At 42.2% G+C, this 15068-nt stretch overlaps 1 protein-coding gene across 3 annotated transcripts in view; it reads right to left on the bottom strand.

The window, feature by feature from the left end:
* rab3gap2 (RAB3 GTPase activating protein subunit 2 (non-catalytic)) overlaps positions 1–4141 on the bottom strand; it is a 33037-nt gene extending 28896 nt beyond the window's left edge. For all 3 annotated transcript variants that reach the window (XM_083791838.1, XM_083791840.1, XM_083791839.1), the window contains exons 1-2: positions 3726–4141; positions 246–340 (exon numbers count right to left, since the gene is read on the bottom strand). In XM_083791838.1, the coding sequence (XP_083647964.1) occupies positions 246–340; positions 3726–3840 (210 nt within the window). In that variant the 5' untranslated portion in view covers positions 3841–4141. The remainder of the gene's footprint in view (positions 1–245; positions 341–3725) is intronic.
* Between the last annotated feature and the right edge of the window lie 10927 nt (positions 4142–15068).

Raw genomic sequence — 15068 nt, 5'->3', positions numbered from 1 at the left:
TGCAGACAAAAGAGCTAATTCCCTGCGTGCCCTGCTGTCCCCACAAGTTATTTAATTATTTAATCACAAGAGAGACAAACGTGATCAGTAAGGAGGTGGGTTATATATGGTTAGAGGAACTTGGAACTTACAGTAGATAACATATGGGCTAATTGGGGGGCAATGTAGCAAAGACTCTGTACGATACTGATACTGTACGAAGAAGGAATCTAAAAACAAACCCCACCCAAAAATAAAAAACTGACCGAGCTGTTGTTGGTAGCAGTTGTGTCATCTTTGTCTTCGGGATTATCCCACGATGATTCCCAGTCAGAAGTATCCCAAGACAGCTCATTCTCTCCTGTGTAAATGAGAAGAAAATATACTGTCTGCAATCTAATTACATTTTTTTGGTATCAACTGAACTCACTAAAAATGGTCAGGATGACAGAACCTGTGACAGTTCAACACAATGCCAGCAACTTGGCATGTCTACGATATCCAAAATAGGTTTCCACTTTCCAGACCCACATTTCTGGGTCCACTCAACCTGGCTCCCAAGCTGAGACCGAAATGTGCTGTTTACTACCCTTTTAGTAAGTGATGATGGGAGAAAGAACCACATGTTAAACAAATAGAACACAGGTGAAAGAAAGGTGATGAAACCATCAAAAGATATAAGCAAACTGCTTCATAGTCCATACCAAATACAAAGGAAAATAAACTGAGAGAACAGGACAGGACATGCAGGGCTGATGAAAGCTGAACTAAAGGGCATGGAGGATTAAAAACATACCAGGCGAGAAAATGACCAAACTGAAAGACAGTCTACATGCAACAAATCCTGTTGCCATGCCACTTTTGTATTATGCACTGTATACTGTAAGTAGCAGCAGTGTGCATGTTAAGCGGGAGCGGGACACATACTCCGTTTTTAGATGATGACCTAACCACCGCAGTGGTTTGTAAAAACAGGGAGATGTGCTGGCTGCTGGGGTGGGGTGAGCGGCTCAGTGATGTCATGTTAGTTTTCCCAACCACTGCAGTGAATAGGTTATCACCTAAAAGGGCCTTGCAAATGGGGAGCGATAAAACGCGACTATAGTTCACTTTCAATGAGACCTGCGATTTTGCTCAGAGACGTCGCGGTGCGACAAACGCAAGCGTATTTACGTGAGCGCGGTCCCGTGAATTAGTTGCGCGCGTGCTCGTTACGCGCACAAGCCCGCGACACACCAGACCTGGATTCTGTTTAGCTTTTGTACGCTTGCGTTGTTGCGCCCCTCTTCAACAGACCTGAAGGAGACCTGTGTTGGTCCAGGCAACAACGCCTCGCTTCACGTTTGCAAGGCCCTTTTAAACTGGAGTATGCGTGAGTCTTCTCTCTATGTATGTGACCGTGTATGTGACGGCAGCATGTCCATATTCCTGTGTGAGTGTGTCCGTTCTCTGTTGAGCATCGTGCAGCAGCTACTGTATCTGCTCAGGTCACCTCCAGTGAGATGACTCACACAATGCACACAAACATCAAATCTAGCTCCACCCCTCGCCTACTGTTTTCTCTCTCCATCCATAAGCCTCGCTCTCCACCTCCACGCCCCCCCTCCACCTCCACGCCCCCCCCCCCCCCCCACACACACACACACCCCTACTGTTAAAATGCAAATACTGCTGAAGTGTGACTCACACCTTGCCAGCTGTGAAATATAATCGCCCATCTGACCTGCCTTTAGACATGCAGTGACTGACAGAATTGAGAATTCATAAAGCCATGATTTGAGGTGTTTTCACTTTCAGTGGTTCTCCAAATTGGAGTCTGGGCAGGGGTCCCTCCCTAGAAATATTAGCTATAACATTAACATACAGCTTCAAAACCAGTTTAACATGATGACAATAGTTTGGGCTACTTGAAAATAGCCAATCTAGAAGCCCACGCTGCAAGCAACGCGTTGTGAGCTTGTAGATCTGCTATTTTTCTGAAGAAAAAGAGACAAATTGTGCAAGAGACAAATCTTGAAAATGTTTAACAACAACAATCTTCTCTCATTCGGCTAAAAACTGCCATAGCCATCATCACAAACACCTACATGCTACTTAAAGCATAAAGAAATGTTGAAAATGTTGCCTTATATTGGATGTTAATGGTACCCCAGCTTATTATGAAAATTGCCCAACATATGCAAGTTAGCATCCGGCAGTTTCTAAAAGCTCTGGGGACCCAAACTCAACATTTTCTCAACTCAACTGTCAGTGTCAAGTCTGAGACTGTCTCTCTCTCTCTCATTAGCAGGCAACACAGCAGCACTATCACTCTCTCTGTTACTGGCGCCCCTTACTGGTACAAATAAGTCATATACTCGTGCTCACTGCTCATGGCCACATAGGTAGTCACATAGGCATAGGCACGGACATTGCTGCTTGTAGGAGTGGTTGCACCACTCGAAAGTTGGATGGCACAAAACTTTTTACAACTCAAATGCTGAAAAAACAGAAATCTTGATCATTGGGATCAAATCCAGTTCGGCAGTCCCTCGGCTCACTGGCGGCTAATGTTAAACCCACGGCAAAGACAACACAATGCTGAGCCACTCCTCATTATCCAGACTCCAATTAGTACAGAACGCTGCAGCCAGAATCCTCACTAAGACGAACCATAGAGCACACATAACCCCGGTATTAACTGGACTGCACTGGTTACCCATCAAGGACTTCATGGACTGGCCCCACTTTATATCCTTGATCTTTTAACCCCTAAGGATAATATGAGACCTCTCAGGTCCTCGGATAAAGGTCTCCTAAAAATCCTGGTGAAAAGGTTAAAGACAAAAGGTGATAGGGCCTTTTCACCTTGCTCCTACCTTGTGGAATGCCCTGCCTTTGCCCAAAAGCAGTTTAAAAACGTTTTTGTTCCATAAACATTTTTCCCATGTTGTCGCTTGATCTCTTCACAACACTTTGTAACTTTGTTTCGAAAGGTGCTTTATGAAAAAAATGTACTTACTTACTTCCTTTAGGAGGGTTTAAATGAACCCTTACAATTACAAGCCTGTAACTCTGACTGTCAGTCCCCTTTTCCACCAAACCGGTTCAGTCCATGAGCTCCAAAATTGGAACGTTATTGTGAATTGAGTGTGCAAAACCATACCTATATTAAATTGTTTATAGGGTCAATATAAGTAAATTAATATATGATAACCGTTCCACAGGAGTAGCGTGTTCATATTTATCACACATTTTGTAATTTTCAGCTACAGTAGGCCTATAAGTGATAGGTGAATAGGTACACATTTAATTAATAGTTCATCACCATGAAACATCCCCAGTTGATTACTTACATGAAGACAATGCTTTGTTGTATTAGAAATGTTCTGAAATTGTACATTTAAATATGCAAATTAGGCATTATATAGGAAATATGCAAAAAATAGAAAATCTGAAAAAGCTACTACTGTCGAAAGGTTATCATATATTAATTTACCGTATATATATATATATAGGTATGGTTTTACACACTCAATTCATAATTAACATTCCAAATTTGCAGCTCTGGCTCATGGACTAAGAACCAAAAAGAACTGAACCGGTTCAAAACCGGTGGAAAAGGGGCCTCAGAGTAAAAGGGCAGAGCCCTTATTGCTTGACATTTAAAACATTGACAAGTTAACCACTGTCTAGTGAAGTCACACAGCAAACATCAGTTCATGCTAACTAACTAACATGGTGACTGCATTATTCAGTTAATATACCTGCTGTGTGGTCCTTCTCCTCAGCTGGCTCTGACGTCTTGTCGTTCTGAAACAAGAACTCCCTGACGGTTCGGAGTTCTTGGACCCGACAGAAGTCCACCAGGCAGCAGGACATCTCTGCCTCTCTCTCTCTCTCTCTATCCCGTCCTACCGACACTAGTGGACGGACTGCTTATTAGCCTGTTAGCCCGTTAGCCAACAACAACAACAACAACAGCAGCAGCAGCAGCTGCTAAATGCAACGCTGCGGGTTGTTAGTGTTACACAATGTGACAGGCACCGTCTAAAAGTCACTATGAAACTATTCGCACGATGACGCAAAGGAATGTATTAACAAGAGGATATCCTCCTTATTTTGTGTAATATTTGCACTTCCCAGCCCCGTCCTGCTAGGGTGTTTTGTTGATGACACATCCTTAGCGCGTTAGCATAATAACAATCAAGCGTTTCCGGGTTAGGAACAGCTACCGGGGGCTCTTTCGAAATAAAAGCTCGGTTGGGTGAACAGATTATGCATGACTGATATTATTGTATGGTAACTGTGGAACCGACCATAAAATTACAACAAATTTGATTAATTTGGTTTATATCTCATGCAATGGGAGTGGTATGATGAATGATGATTCAATCATATCATTATGATTTGATTGATTGATTGATTGATTGAATGATTGATTGATTGATTGATTGATTACTTAGTTTATACTTGTGTTTATTGCGACTGTAGGTCAGTCCGTCGTTCCATCCGTCACGCCACCATATATGGCCGTCAGAGTATAGGACCCTCACGCATCGTGACATATGCCTCGTGACACATCACACCACCATATAGGCCTATGGCCGTCAGAGTAAAGGCTCATACATAGTCTGGGTTTTCGGTGGTTAGGTGACCTGCACCGAACTACAACATGACGTCACGAGCCGCGGTGAAGAGCAAACCACCGCCACCGCTCCAACCCTTCTCTCTGTTTTTACTCACCACCGCTCAACGTTATTTCAGCTCCGGTGGTCAGCTCACCACCGGAGCGGTGGTCACCTCACCACCGAAAAACCAGACTATGAATAGGCCTTAAGACCCTCACGCATCGTGACATGCCTCGTGACACATCACACCACCATATATGGCCGTCAGAGTAAAGGCCTATTCATAGTCTGGATTTTCGGTGGTAAGGTGACCACCGCTCCGGTGGTGAGCTGACCACCGGAGCTGAAATAACGTTGAGCGGTGGTGAGTAAAAACAGAGAGAAGGGCTGGAGCGGTGGCGGTGGTTTGCTCTTCACCGCAGCTCGTGACGTCATGTTGTAGTTCGGTGGTCACCCCACCACCGTAAAACCAGACTATGTATGAGCCTTAAGACCCTCATGCATCGTGACATGCCTCGAGTCATGACACATCACACCACCATATATGATATATGGTCGCCAGTCCGTTATGCCTCGTGACACGTCATGCGGAACCCCACCATATATGGTCGACACTCCATATATGGTTTGATTGATTGATTGATTGATTGATTGATTTGATTGATTGAAATATTTATTAACAGTTTGCAGAATTACAGTACATTTCAAGCACAAACTCAATACAAAGACTGTTAACTGTAGTGGACGGCCCAATTAAGCATTACACTTGTTTACAAGAGGGTCCACCTTGTTCAATTCATCAAAACATTTAGAGACGTACAAATAGACACTTCTATATAGTCAAAGAACAGAACAGGAATTCATCATAAAGGAGGTAAAAAGGGAAAAGGAACCGTCCGTAGGTGCCCTTTGAGAGCGGTTTTGAAGGAGTCAAGGGATTGGCATGTCTTAATGACTGTTGGTAACACTGGTAATGTGTTAAATATTTGTATTGATTTTGTCAACAAAACATATTCCTTGACAGTATAACACCACATTCATCCTGTGTATAATTTCCCACCCTTCCCACCTCTGGCTGGGGAGTGCGGGCACCAATGTATCTGGTAAAACAAAACCAGAACCACACCACAGCCCAGTGAAAGGATTGAGTCCGGTGAGTAATTATTTATTTTATTATTATTCTAACCATATGTTTTAAATAATATCACCACTCATGGGTAATTTAAATAAGTGTACTTTCATATTGTAACCCACAGGAGGCAGTAGCAATACATTAAAGAAATGAATTGACTTACAGAAGATACCTGCCAGTAAGCACTAAGCAGCTTGCCTTCAGACTGCACACAACAGCTTGATTTCCTGCATCATATCATGAGGAAACTCTTGTAACTAGGCTACTAATTTTCCAACACATGAGATAAAAATATCTTAATTGTCACCTGTTTCCTGCAGGAAGACTTGATTGTGTGTGTGTGTGTGTGTGTGTGTGTGTGTGTGTGTGTGTGTGTGTGTGTGTGTGTGTGTGTGTGTGTGTGTGTGTGTGCGTGCGTGCGTGCGTGCGTGCGTGCGTGTGCGCTCTTAAGCCCGAACCACACCAAAGGGTCGGTTTGGGACAAAACGTTTTTTAAGGTAAACCACACCAATGCAACTCATTGAGTTGCAATGAGTTGCATTGGTGTGGTCTACCTTAAAAAGTGAAGGTGAAAGTTTTACTTCCTCCAAAAACTGATGCAGCCACATCTTGTTTGACAGGTGATTAGGAACATCAAAAATCTTGCGTTTCTCGGTGGGCTATTGCTATGTAGAAGGGAGGTCAAAGGTCAAGTGTGTCGCCTCACAGCTAGAAGGTCCTGGGTTCGATTCCCGCTGGGGACACTGTGGGTGCTGGGGGCGTGTTCTCTCCTCCGGCTCCGCGTGTCATCAGTGCCCATACCCGAAGGCGGGGTTGGCGAAAGGGCCTTTCTGTGTGGAGTTTGCATGTTCTCCCCGTGTCCCCTAGGGTAGGTACCCTCACAAAAACATGCAGTAATCCTGGTCTCTAAACTACCTCCCCCTGGCCAGGTTCCTTCCACACGCTACGTCCAGCCGGGGGAAACTCTCCCCTGTCAGGTGAAAAGAAGCAGCTGCTTGGACTCCTCATGCATAGAAGGAAGCATGATGTCAGTCCGCTGCCCCCTCCCCCCCCCCCCCCCCCCCCCCCAGGTTGGCAGAGGAAGTGTAGCGCCCAGGATTACATTAGATAATTGACACTGGGTGAAAAATGGGTTGCAAAATCATGGGATAAAAATGGAAAAAGAAAAAAAGTGTGTCAAGCCCCTGCTTTCTCTTCCATGCGCTCAATCCAATCCTAAAAGTACCAAATTGAAAGTACTCTTGCACATATTTTGTGATCTTGTAGAACAGCTATTTTCAAGTAGAAAGTACAAAATCTAATTCCACAAAGTTTTCAAATAAGTCGAGTAAAAGTACAATATGTGCGTGGAAGTAAAATGATTGGAAATTGGACATACTCCAGTAAAGTACAGTACTTAGTTACTTGACATCACTGTCCGCCTACCCAACAACAACAACAGCTGTCCGTAGCATTGTTTAACACACCCTCTTCTCACACAGGCTTCTTTCCCATCCTTTTTCTTCTTCTTTTTTTACACACACTTCTCTGGCGTAAAGCCAGTCCAATACCCACAGCTTTAGCAACAATCCCACCTATACGATCCCCAAATCCACCCACAAAATCTGTAGGCTAGCTACTGCACATACACACATGCATACACAATCAATGTTTGCAATCTTTTTGTGGACTTAAAAGAACAAATCACACCCGTGTGAAGTGAGGGGTGCTTTATCAACACTTATCGCCTTACATCATCGCGATATCATAACATAACATGACATCATATGCCGATTTGCTCAGTTACAGACAAAACAAACATTAAACTCTGTTCATTGGTAATGGCATTTAATGTTTGTGTTAGTGACAAAACAAACATTAAACCTGCGCCCTCAAAAATCATCAATTACAATTTAGGCTGCAGGCATTTAGCATCTGCTCTAAATCCAGAACAAGAACAAAAACATGGTAATACATAGTCATACATAGTCATCATGAATCATATGTAAGCTATAAGAACCTAACAGTGGAATATCTCCACGCGTATACACTAGACTAGAGTGCTATGTCTACATAAAATGCTATTTAAGTTACATAAATTGAGCCTATATGCATACGCCTGTAAGGTCGTTGGGGCTAGGGCTGCAGGGTAAGTGCTACAGCAAGTGCTACGGGCATCACATTTTTATTAGTTTTTGCCATTTCTAACCCTCATCCGAACCCGCCTTATTGTGGTCCACAAGTTGTGGAAACATTTAGTCCCCACATGGATAGTAATACCATGGTGTGAGTGCGCACATACGCGCACACGAACAAATTCATGCACCTCTGGGGTCGTCCAAAAGTTTCCGTTTCTGAAGGCCAGACACAGAACTTCAGGAAACAATTGGGTGTCAGGGAAGGCCTTGGGCCTGTCCATTCAAAGGTCTGGCCGTCCCCAGGCCGCTGAATATTGGACTGTTGTTGTGTCCAAGTGTTTTATGGGCCCTTGGAAGTTGGAACAACTCTCCATCTGGTTCCCGCGTTCGTTTCCTTTGTCCACAAGGAAGTGAGCTGGCATCGCTCTGCCTCCAAGGTGGGCGAGTTGGTGATAAACAAAGGGTGTACGCATGGCTTTATTAATACACACTCTTGCTGTGTGTGTGTCAATGGAAATGTTGGCCCACCTTGGACATGCTGAGAATTGTTTTCAGACAAATGGTCTATTTTGATCCCTTCAGAGACGTCAAAGAGAATTAATGACATGCAGAATCCCATTGCATTTTGAATGTTTATGGAATCGCAATATGGACCGTACAGCCCCAATTTTGTTGCACTTTCAGGCACTGTATTAATTGTTGATTTATTAGCCACTATTTTAGCTTTTGCTTCGGGGAAAATAACATTTGTGCAAATCTTTGAAATAATTATACGGTATATATATATAATTAATTTTTCCTATAATAAGAAAATGGGATGCCAGTTTGAAAGTGCTTAATGACATGCAGAATCCCATGTGATTGCATTTGGCATTTGACGAAAAGAAACATGGCCACAGTCCCAATTCTGTTGCACATATACAGGAAGTGCAATAATTACTTTATAATGTGGCAGTTGATTAATTAAACAAATGTTGTATTTTTGGAGTGGGGCCATTTGGGTTGAGTGGCCATAAAACACACAGAATAACAAGTGGCAGGTCTGCATGCATCCAGGCCTGTTTCATGTAGCCCATACGTTTATATTAAAATGTGCTTTTTACTAATGAATTGTCTATTGATCTATTCTACTGTACTAACTTTATTTAGCAGTGGGATGCAAGACAGATTGACTTGATAACATACTGTGCAGTGTACTTGTACGCTGTGGTGGTCTGAGCAAGTGTCCACCCACCCATACTGTAAAATCCTTAATGTTCATTTTGTACAAATGCAACCAAATGGACCTACAGTATAAGGTCCACTCCACAGTACCACTTCTGCCTTCACATACTGTACACTGTACACTGTAACAAGTGCTCTATGAGGTGGCAGTTGATGTATTGACGACTTAAGACGATCTCTTCTCTCGCGGGCACTTTCAAATTTGCACTTTAGTTTATTGATGGGAATTCGTCGTTTCATTCACTGCTTTAAGCGTGAGCTCTATGCTTGCCAATTGGAATCTGCCCGTCTGAAGTCAGCCAATCAAGCGATTGGGCTCCATCTTTAATTACGATGGCTGCCTCTGATCCTGTCGTTCTCTTTTCAGCAAGCGTCGAGCAACCCACCTGCATCCCCAGCTCCACCTCATTAAACCCATTCTGACCTGAGATCAGATTCTAACGCACAGAAGAATGGTGGTTCTTTAACGCATTTTGACCTGAGATCAGATTCTAAAAATGACAGTTTAAAAAAATAGCAGACCTACAAGCTCGTAGCGCGCCACTCGGTGGCACGCTATGAGCTTGTAGATCTGCCTGTCTGTCTGTTTATAGACCCCATGCAGGCTGGGTCCTCTCTCTCTCTATTAAAAGCTTTTTCCACTTAATTGTATACGTATAGTCTAAATCTTTTATCCAATGCAACATTTAGTTTGAATCAACTTGATCTCTCCTTTATCGAAACACATTTGTACACTCTTCTGAGTTCTGAGTAAGACGAAGTAAGTTATAATGTTAATGTGCCGTGTTCAACACAGTCTCCTCATAATCACTTCACAAGTGGACTGTGCATGTGGGAAGCATTCATTCTGGAGGAAGTGCTACGGTGTGAAAGAGGAAGGCCGGTCTGCTGCTGGACTCAGCAGGGACTTGCATAACCAGTGGTCTCTCCACATGTATAGTATATAAATGATACTCTCACGCATGCATGTCCGCACGCACACAACCCTAACCCTAACCCCTTGCAATCATAAACCTAACCCGTTACGCTAGGAAACTAAAGTAAAATCCAATAAGGGGACACCAATTTTGTCCGCAATGACAGTTATTCCTAGCAAAGGCCACATCTGGGGACAATTTGGGCCCCAAATACTGTATGGCCTAAGTCAAGGAACACACACACTGACACACACATACACGCACACACACACACACACACACACACACACACACACACACACACACACACACACACACACACACACACACACACACACACACACGTCACACACACACACACACACACACACGATATATGTAAAGGAAATACACAGAATAGTCCCAGACTGTACTTTAGTGGTGCACATTAGGCCTCTCCCCACAAACCCGTGGCAGCAAGTGAGAAATGTCGAGGTTTTTTTACTCTTCTCACAGCAAATGGCAAAGATAATGTTAGCTTTTGCCACTGACCCTGGCCCGCATTATGCCATTCAACATGCCAGTGTCACTGATCACACCAAGGGTTCATTTTTCCGCTCTGCACTTTACGCCCCGGGGGAGGAGGTCAGAGAGTCCTTAGATGAAAAATGATTGATTTATCCTCATGCGGTCCAAGAAAAGAAACATTCTTTATACTGTATAAGTCCTCGTTAATTCCTTCCAGATCAGAGAAAGGAATATTATACACATACATACATAGGTACTCGAGTGCCATTTGGAAATGTGGCTATAAAACATTTCCATTTCCCCTCTCTCTTGTGTGTGCAGACTCCTATGGTGTGTGTGTGTGTGTGTAGCCTACATATAAAATAAAATAGCCTATAATTAAAAATCAAGGTCTTCAAGTGATTTTCCACACATGATATCCTCAGCAAAAAACATATACACAATTGCACTAGCAGATGACCTGAATTTGGTACATGACCTACTTTGAGAAGAGTTTTCCATTCTGACATCTGCAAACCTTCTAACTGGTAACTGACATACGTATAGAATGAAGATTGTACACCAGGTGAAAAGGTTTAAAGCTACAATCCGTTAGTTTTCTGTCCTTTCCCGGCAGAGAGGTAATGGGCTATATTCATAGAGAATAACTCTTCCTACTTCTGGTCTAGCTTCTGGGCCGCTTTCCTATTTCCTTCTCAGGTGTTACCGATGATACTAATAAATGCTCTGATACTAATAAATGCTCATTTAATTTCAAGGACCCCCCATATCTGTGAGTGTAAAAATGGAACCAAATGGTTCCATTTGTACACTCTCAGAGTTACACATCCGTACGGGCCCGTTGGAACCCACTCAAGGTCACTTTGAGACCCACTGGTGTAGCAGAGTGTTTCCATTGAGCCAGCATTCACTCACACTCACAGTCAGCACCCTGACTCTGTTTGACCACAATGGAACAGATAGGTGGACGGGTGGGAAATTTGGTATATAGTCTTTGTTATTGGCCTAAAATATTGTCTATATATACATTCATGAATCCACTTGCTGACCGGCTGTTGCCATTGAGCAATTATTTTATAGGGGTTTATAGAATATGTGACCCTACCATGAACATCGGGCAAAAATGTCAAAAATGACATTCAGTCAGGACAACTCAAGAATGGATGGAATAGATATTTATTGAATATAAAATGAGCAATATGTTTATTATGGTTTGGCGATGAATTAGATCTTCTTTTTAGGTACTCAAGTGCATCAGTCCCGGCCATAGGGACTCCGAATCCCCCGTACCTAAACAGTAGATCCAAAACAACAGGTGGTAGCTGGGGTGGAGGAGGGTGAGCAGCTCAGCAGAATCAGCAGCAGCAAGCAAGCAAGCATGCAGGAGGAGTGCAAACCCTTCCAGTTTAAATAGCCGGTATGAAGATGGAGTGAGTGTGTGATTGGCTGAGTGAATCATGTGGATGAGAGCGTGATACTGAGGCGGCCCAATTAACGCCCATAACTTTCCTTATGCTTTAAGTAGCATAGCCATAGCCGTCATCACAAATGTGATGAGGTCATCACATTTTGGGCACATTTGGGCAAGTGCATGGCTATGGTCGTTTTTAGCCCAACAAGTGTTTTTTGTGCAAAACGAATGTTTGGAATGTATTCAGAATGTCACATGCTACTTAAAGCATAAGGAAAGTTTGACATTTTTGCCTTATGTTAATGGTAGGGTCACATATAAACCCCTATAAAAATTGCTCAATACCGACAGCCAGTCAGCAAGTGGATTCATGAATGTATGTATATATAGACAATATTTTAGGCCAATAAAAAAGTCTACTGTATATACCAAATTTCCCACTTTAAACAAAAGAAGCCTGTCGGCTGCCGGACTATAGAGCCTTCATTAATATCATCGGTAACACCTGTGAAGGAAGTAGCCTGTGGCCCAAGTCCTTTCCAAATGCATATAGCCCATTGAAACTGTTAACTAGCTGAGATTCAAACCCTGCCGGACTTGTGGGAAACCAAACATCCACCACTACCGAAAGAGGGAATGCCTGCTTGCCCGCCCGCGGGAGATATTGTTTGATCTTCAGGCAGGGCTACTTACTCGTCAACCAGTAGGTGTCCTACCGAGCACCGCAGCAGCTACATAACATTTATCAATGGAAGAAAAGGGAGCCCACCTCCAACCACTGACTGCACATTTACTAGTTACCAGTAAGAGGTCGCGTGCACAACTGCACGCATCCGCCTGGCTGACGGAAGACTGCTGGGCGAGCACTGGCGCTTTGGCATGGCGTGACCACAAGGCGTGACCATATATGGAGGCATGACGTGGCACACAAAATGCAGTTTTCATAGTAAATGCAACCTACAGTCGCAAAAATACATTGTATTAACATACTGTACTCTACAAAGTTCTGGATTGTAACTTTAATGTTAATAATGTTATGGGAAGGCCAGTTTGTTTGTATTTCAAACAAGGCAATTCAATGTGCTTTACATAAAACATCAACCATTAAGACATTAAGGCAGAAAGAAACACATTATGAAGTTTGAATGTAATGTAAAAAGCTGACCTACAAGTTGACGAGTATCTGCAATCTACAAGATTGGAGCTTGTTGGTCTGCAATGTTTGCTGTGTCACACAGTGATAGGGCATAAAGTAGATATATTTGTGAGATTATAATGGACACCATTGATCATTATAAAACATCCTCATGGCTTTCCATTCCAAAACAAAACAAAATAATTGAGGAGAGGAAGAAAAGAAAATCTCAAATGTGTTGCAATTGTTTTGATTAGTTCAAAGGTTACAATGTCACAGCTGCAGCAATATAAATACCCACATTTATGACTTGTTTAACTTCTTTATTATGAAACAGTCAGCCACCCTAGATGATTGTTGCAGTTGATAGACCACGTCTTTGGCAATGTTTAATGAGAATTTCAAACATCCCTTGTTCAAAGGGTAATTACAGTAAAACTATGCAATAATACCATGAGGCAATTATCTTGAAGTCTTTCAGTGTTATCAGTCATTGTGATTTACATTTGGCTGTTGGATTGGGGATAGATGTGGGGATAGATGTGCATTATTAACTATTTTGTTTTGAGGGATTTCATCCTCGCCTATATACAGGAAGTTTCTGCTTCAGTCTACAACAGTCTTGGAATTGTATGCAGGGCAATTGTATGCAGTGCAAGCATAAATGGGTTAGTTTATGTCATGCATGCAGCAAATCCCATAGTAACTTGACACCTGTTCGGTTTTCCATTCCTCTCAGCACATTGCCAACGTGAACATTCTCAGCTTTGGTTCAGTGTCAGTAACCAGCTGAACAATTACAATAGACTCAAAAAACAGGAAACATAGTATGATTTTATTCTATTGTGAACTGAACTAATAATTCAATAAACGTCTAATTGCAGTAAACCAATAAACAATTTGATATTTGAACAATTATAATGGAAAGCCGGCCCTACTATGAGAGCCATTTGTTAGTCAATGACTGCTTTAGTTGTTTCAGTAAGGACTGTAATGCACACAGACAAATCCATGTGCATTCCTGGCAAAAGACAACTCTTTACGTATGTAAAAACATAATGTCGACAGGACTATGAAGTGTATTTTTAGCTTTGGGTGGACCTAGGAATAAGTTATTCTGCTGAATACATTCAGGTGCTGATGTTCATGCACAGTCTGTGCCAACAACTACTGGTATGCATAACCTTAATCTCATGTCTTTTCAGCAGATCATGAAACGTAAACATACAAGCCCTATTGACTCTATGCTTATTCAAATTCACCCGCATTCCAGTCATTAACCAATAAGCAAACTTAAATACGCTGTTGCTGTAACTTTGAACAGGCATTAAAGTAAAACAAAAAAAAAGCTTGGTATCAAAATGGACCACCACTGCAATATTTAATTTCCAGGGTATTTTCTTGACATTCAATTTCATGTTTATTTTCTGCTTGTGTGGGGTTGCAGGTTTCATTTGTCAGAGACCTTGTCTCAACATGTTTTACTAGCACTAATAGACATAATTCTACAATATCCTTGTAGTATTGCTGTATTCATTAGATTCACATGCCTTATATTGATCAAAATTGTCAGTCCATTGAGCATTTTAGTTGTTTTAGCAAGCCCCCCCCATATTTCAGTGTGAATGATTCTTTTTATAGAACATTTAGCTTAATGTATCAGTGGTGCAAGTGTGTGACAGCCTGACAGGGTGGTCACTATTATTCAAATACAGTAGCATTTGAAATGTAGTGTTTAGTGTAGCAACACCAAACATAACATTTACTACAGTATGTACTTCACTGTTGATAGATTGTACTGCTCACTACACTCACCATTGTTCGACTGTATATACAGTATACAAGACATGTACACACGGCTGGCTGACGAGTGTACATACAGTACAGTATGTCAGCCTTTTATGTGCATGTCCAAAACAGTTCATATTACTGGTGATATTGTAATTATATTATACTGTTGTACTACTCACACCTACATTTAAATAGTAATAGTTACATTATGCCAACAGTAGTTTAAGTGCAGATCATTAGGTCAA

This window comes from Protomyctophum parallelum, assembly GCF_964188405.1.
Source record: "Protomyctophum parallelum genome assembly, chromosome: 20".
In the NCBI taxonomy this organism is placed as follows: domain Eukaryota; kingdom Metazoa; phylum Chordata; class Actinopteri; order Myctophiformes; family Myctophidae; genus Protomyctophum; species Protomyctophum parallelum.
This window is presented reverse-complemented; position numbering and strand designations above follow the sequence as displayed.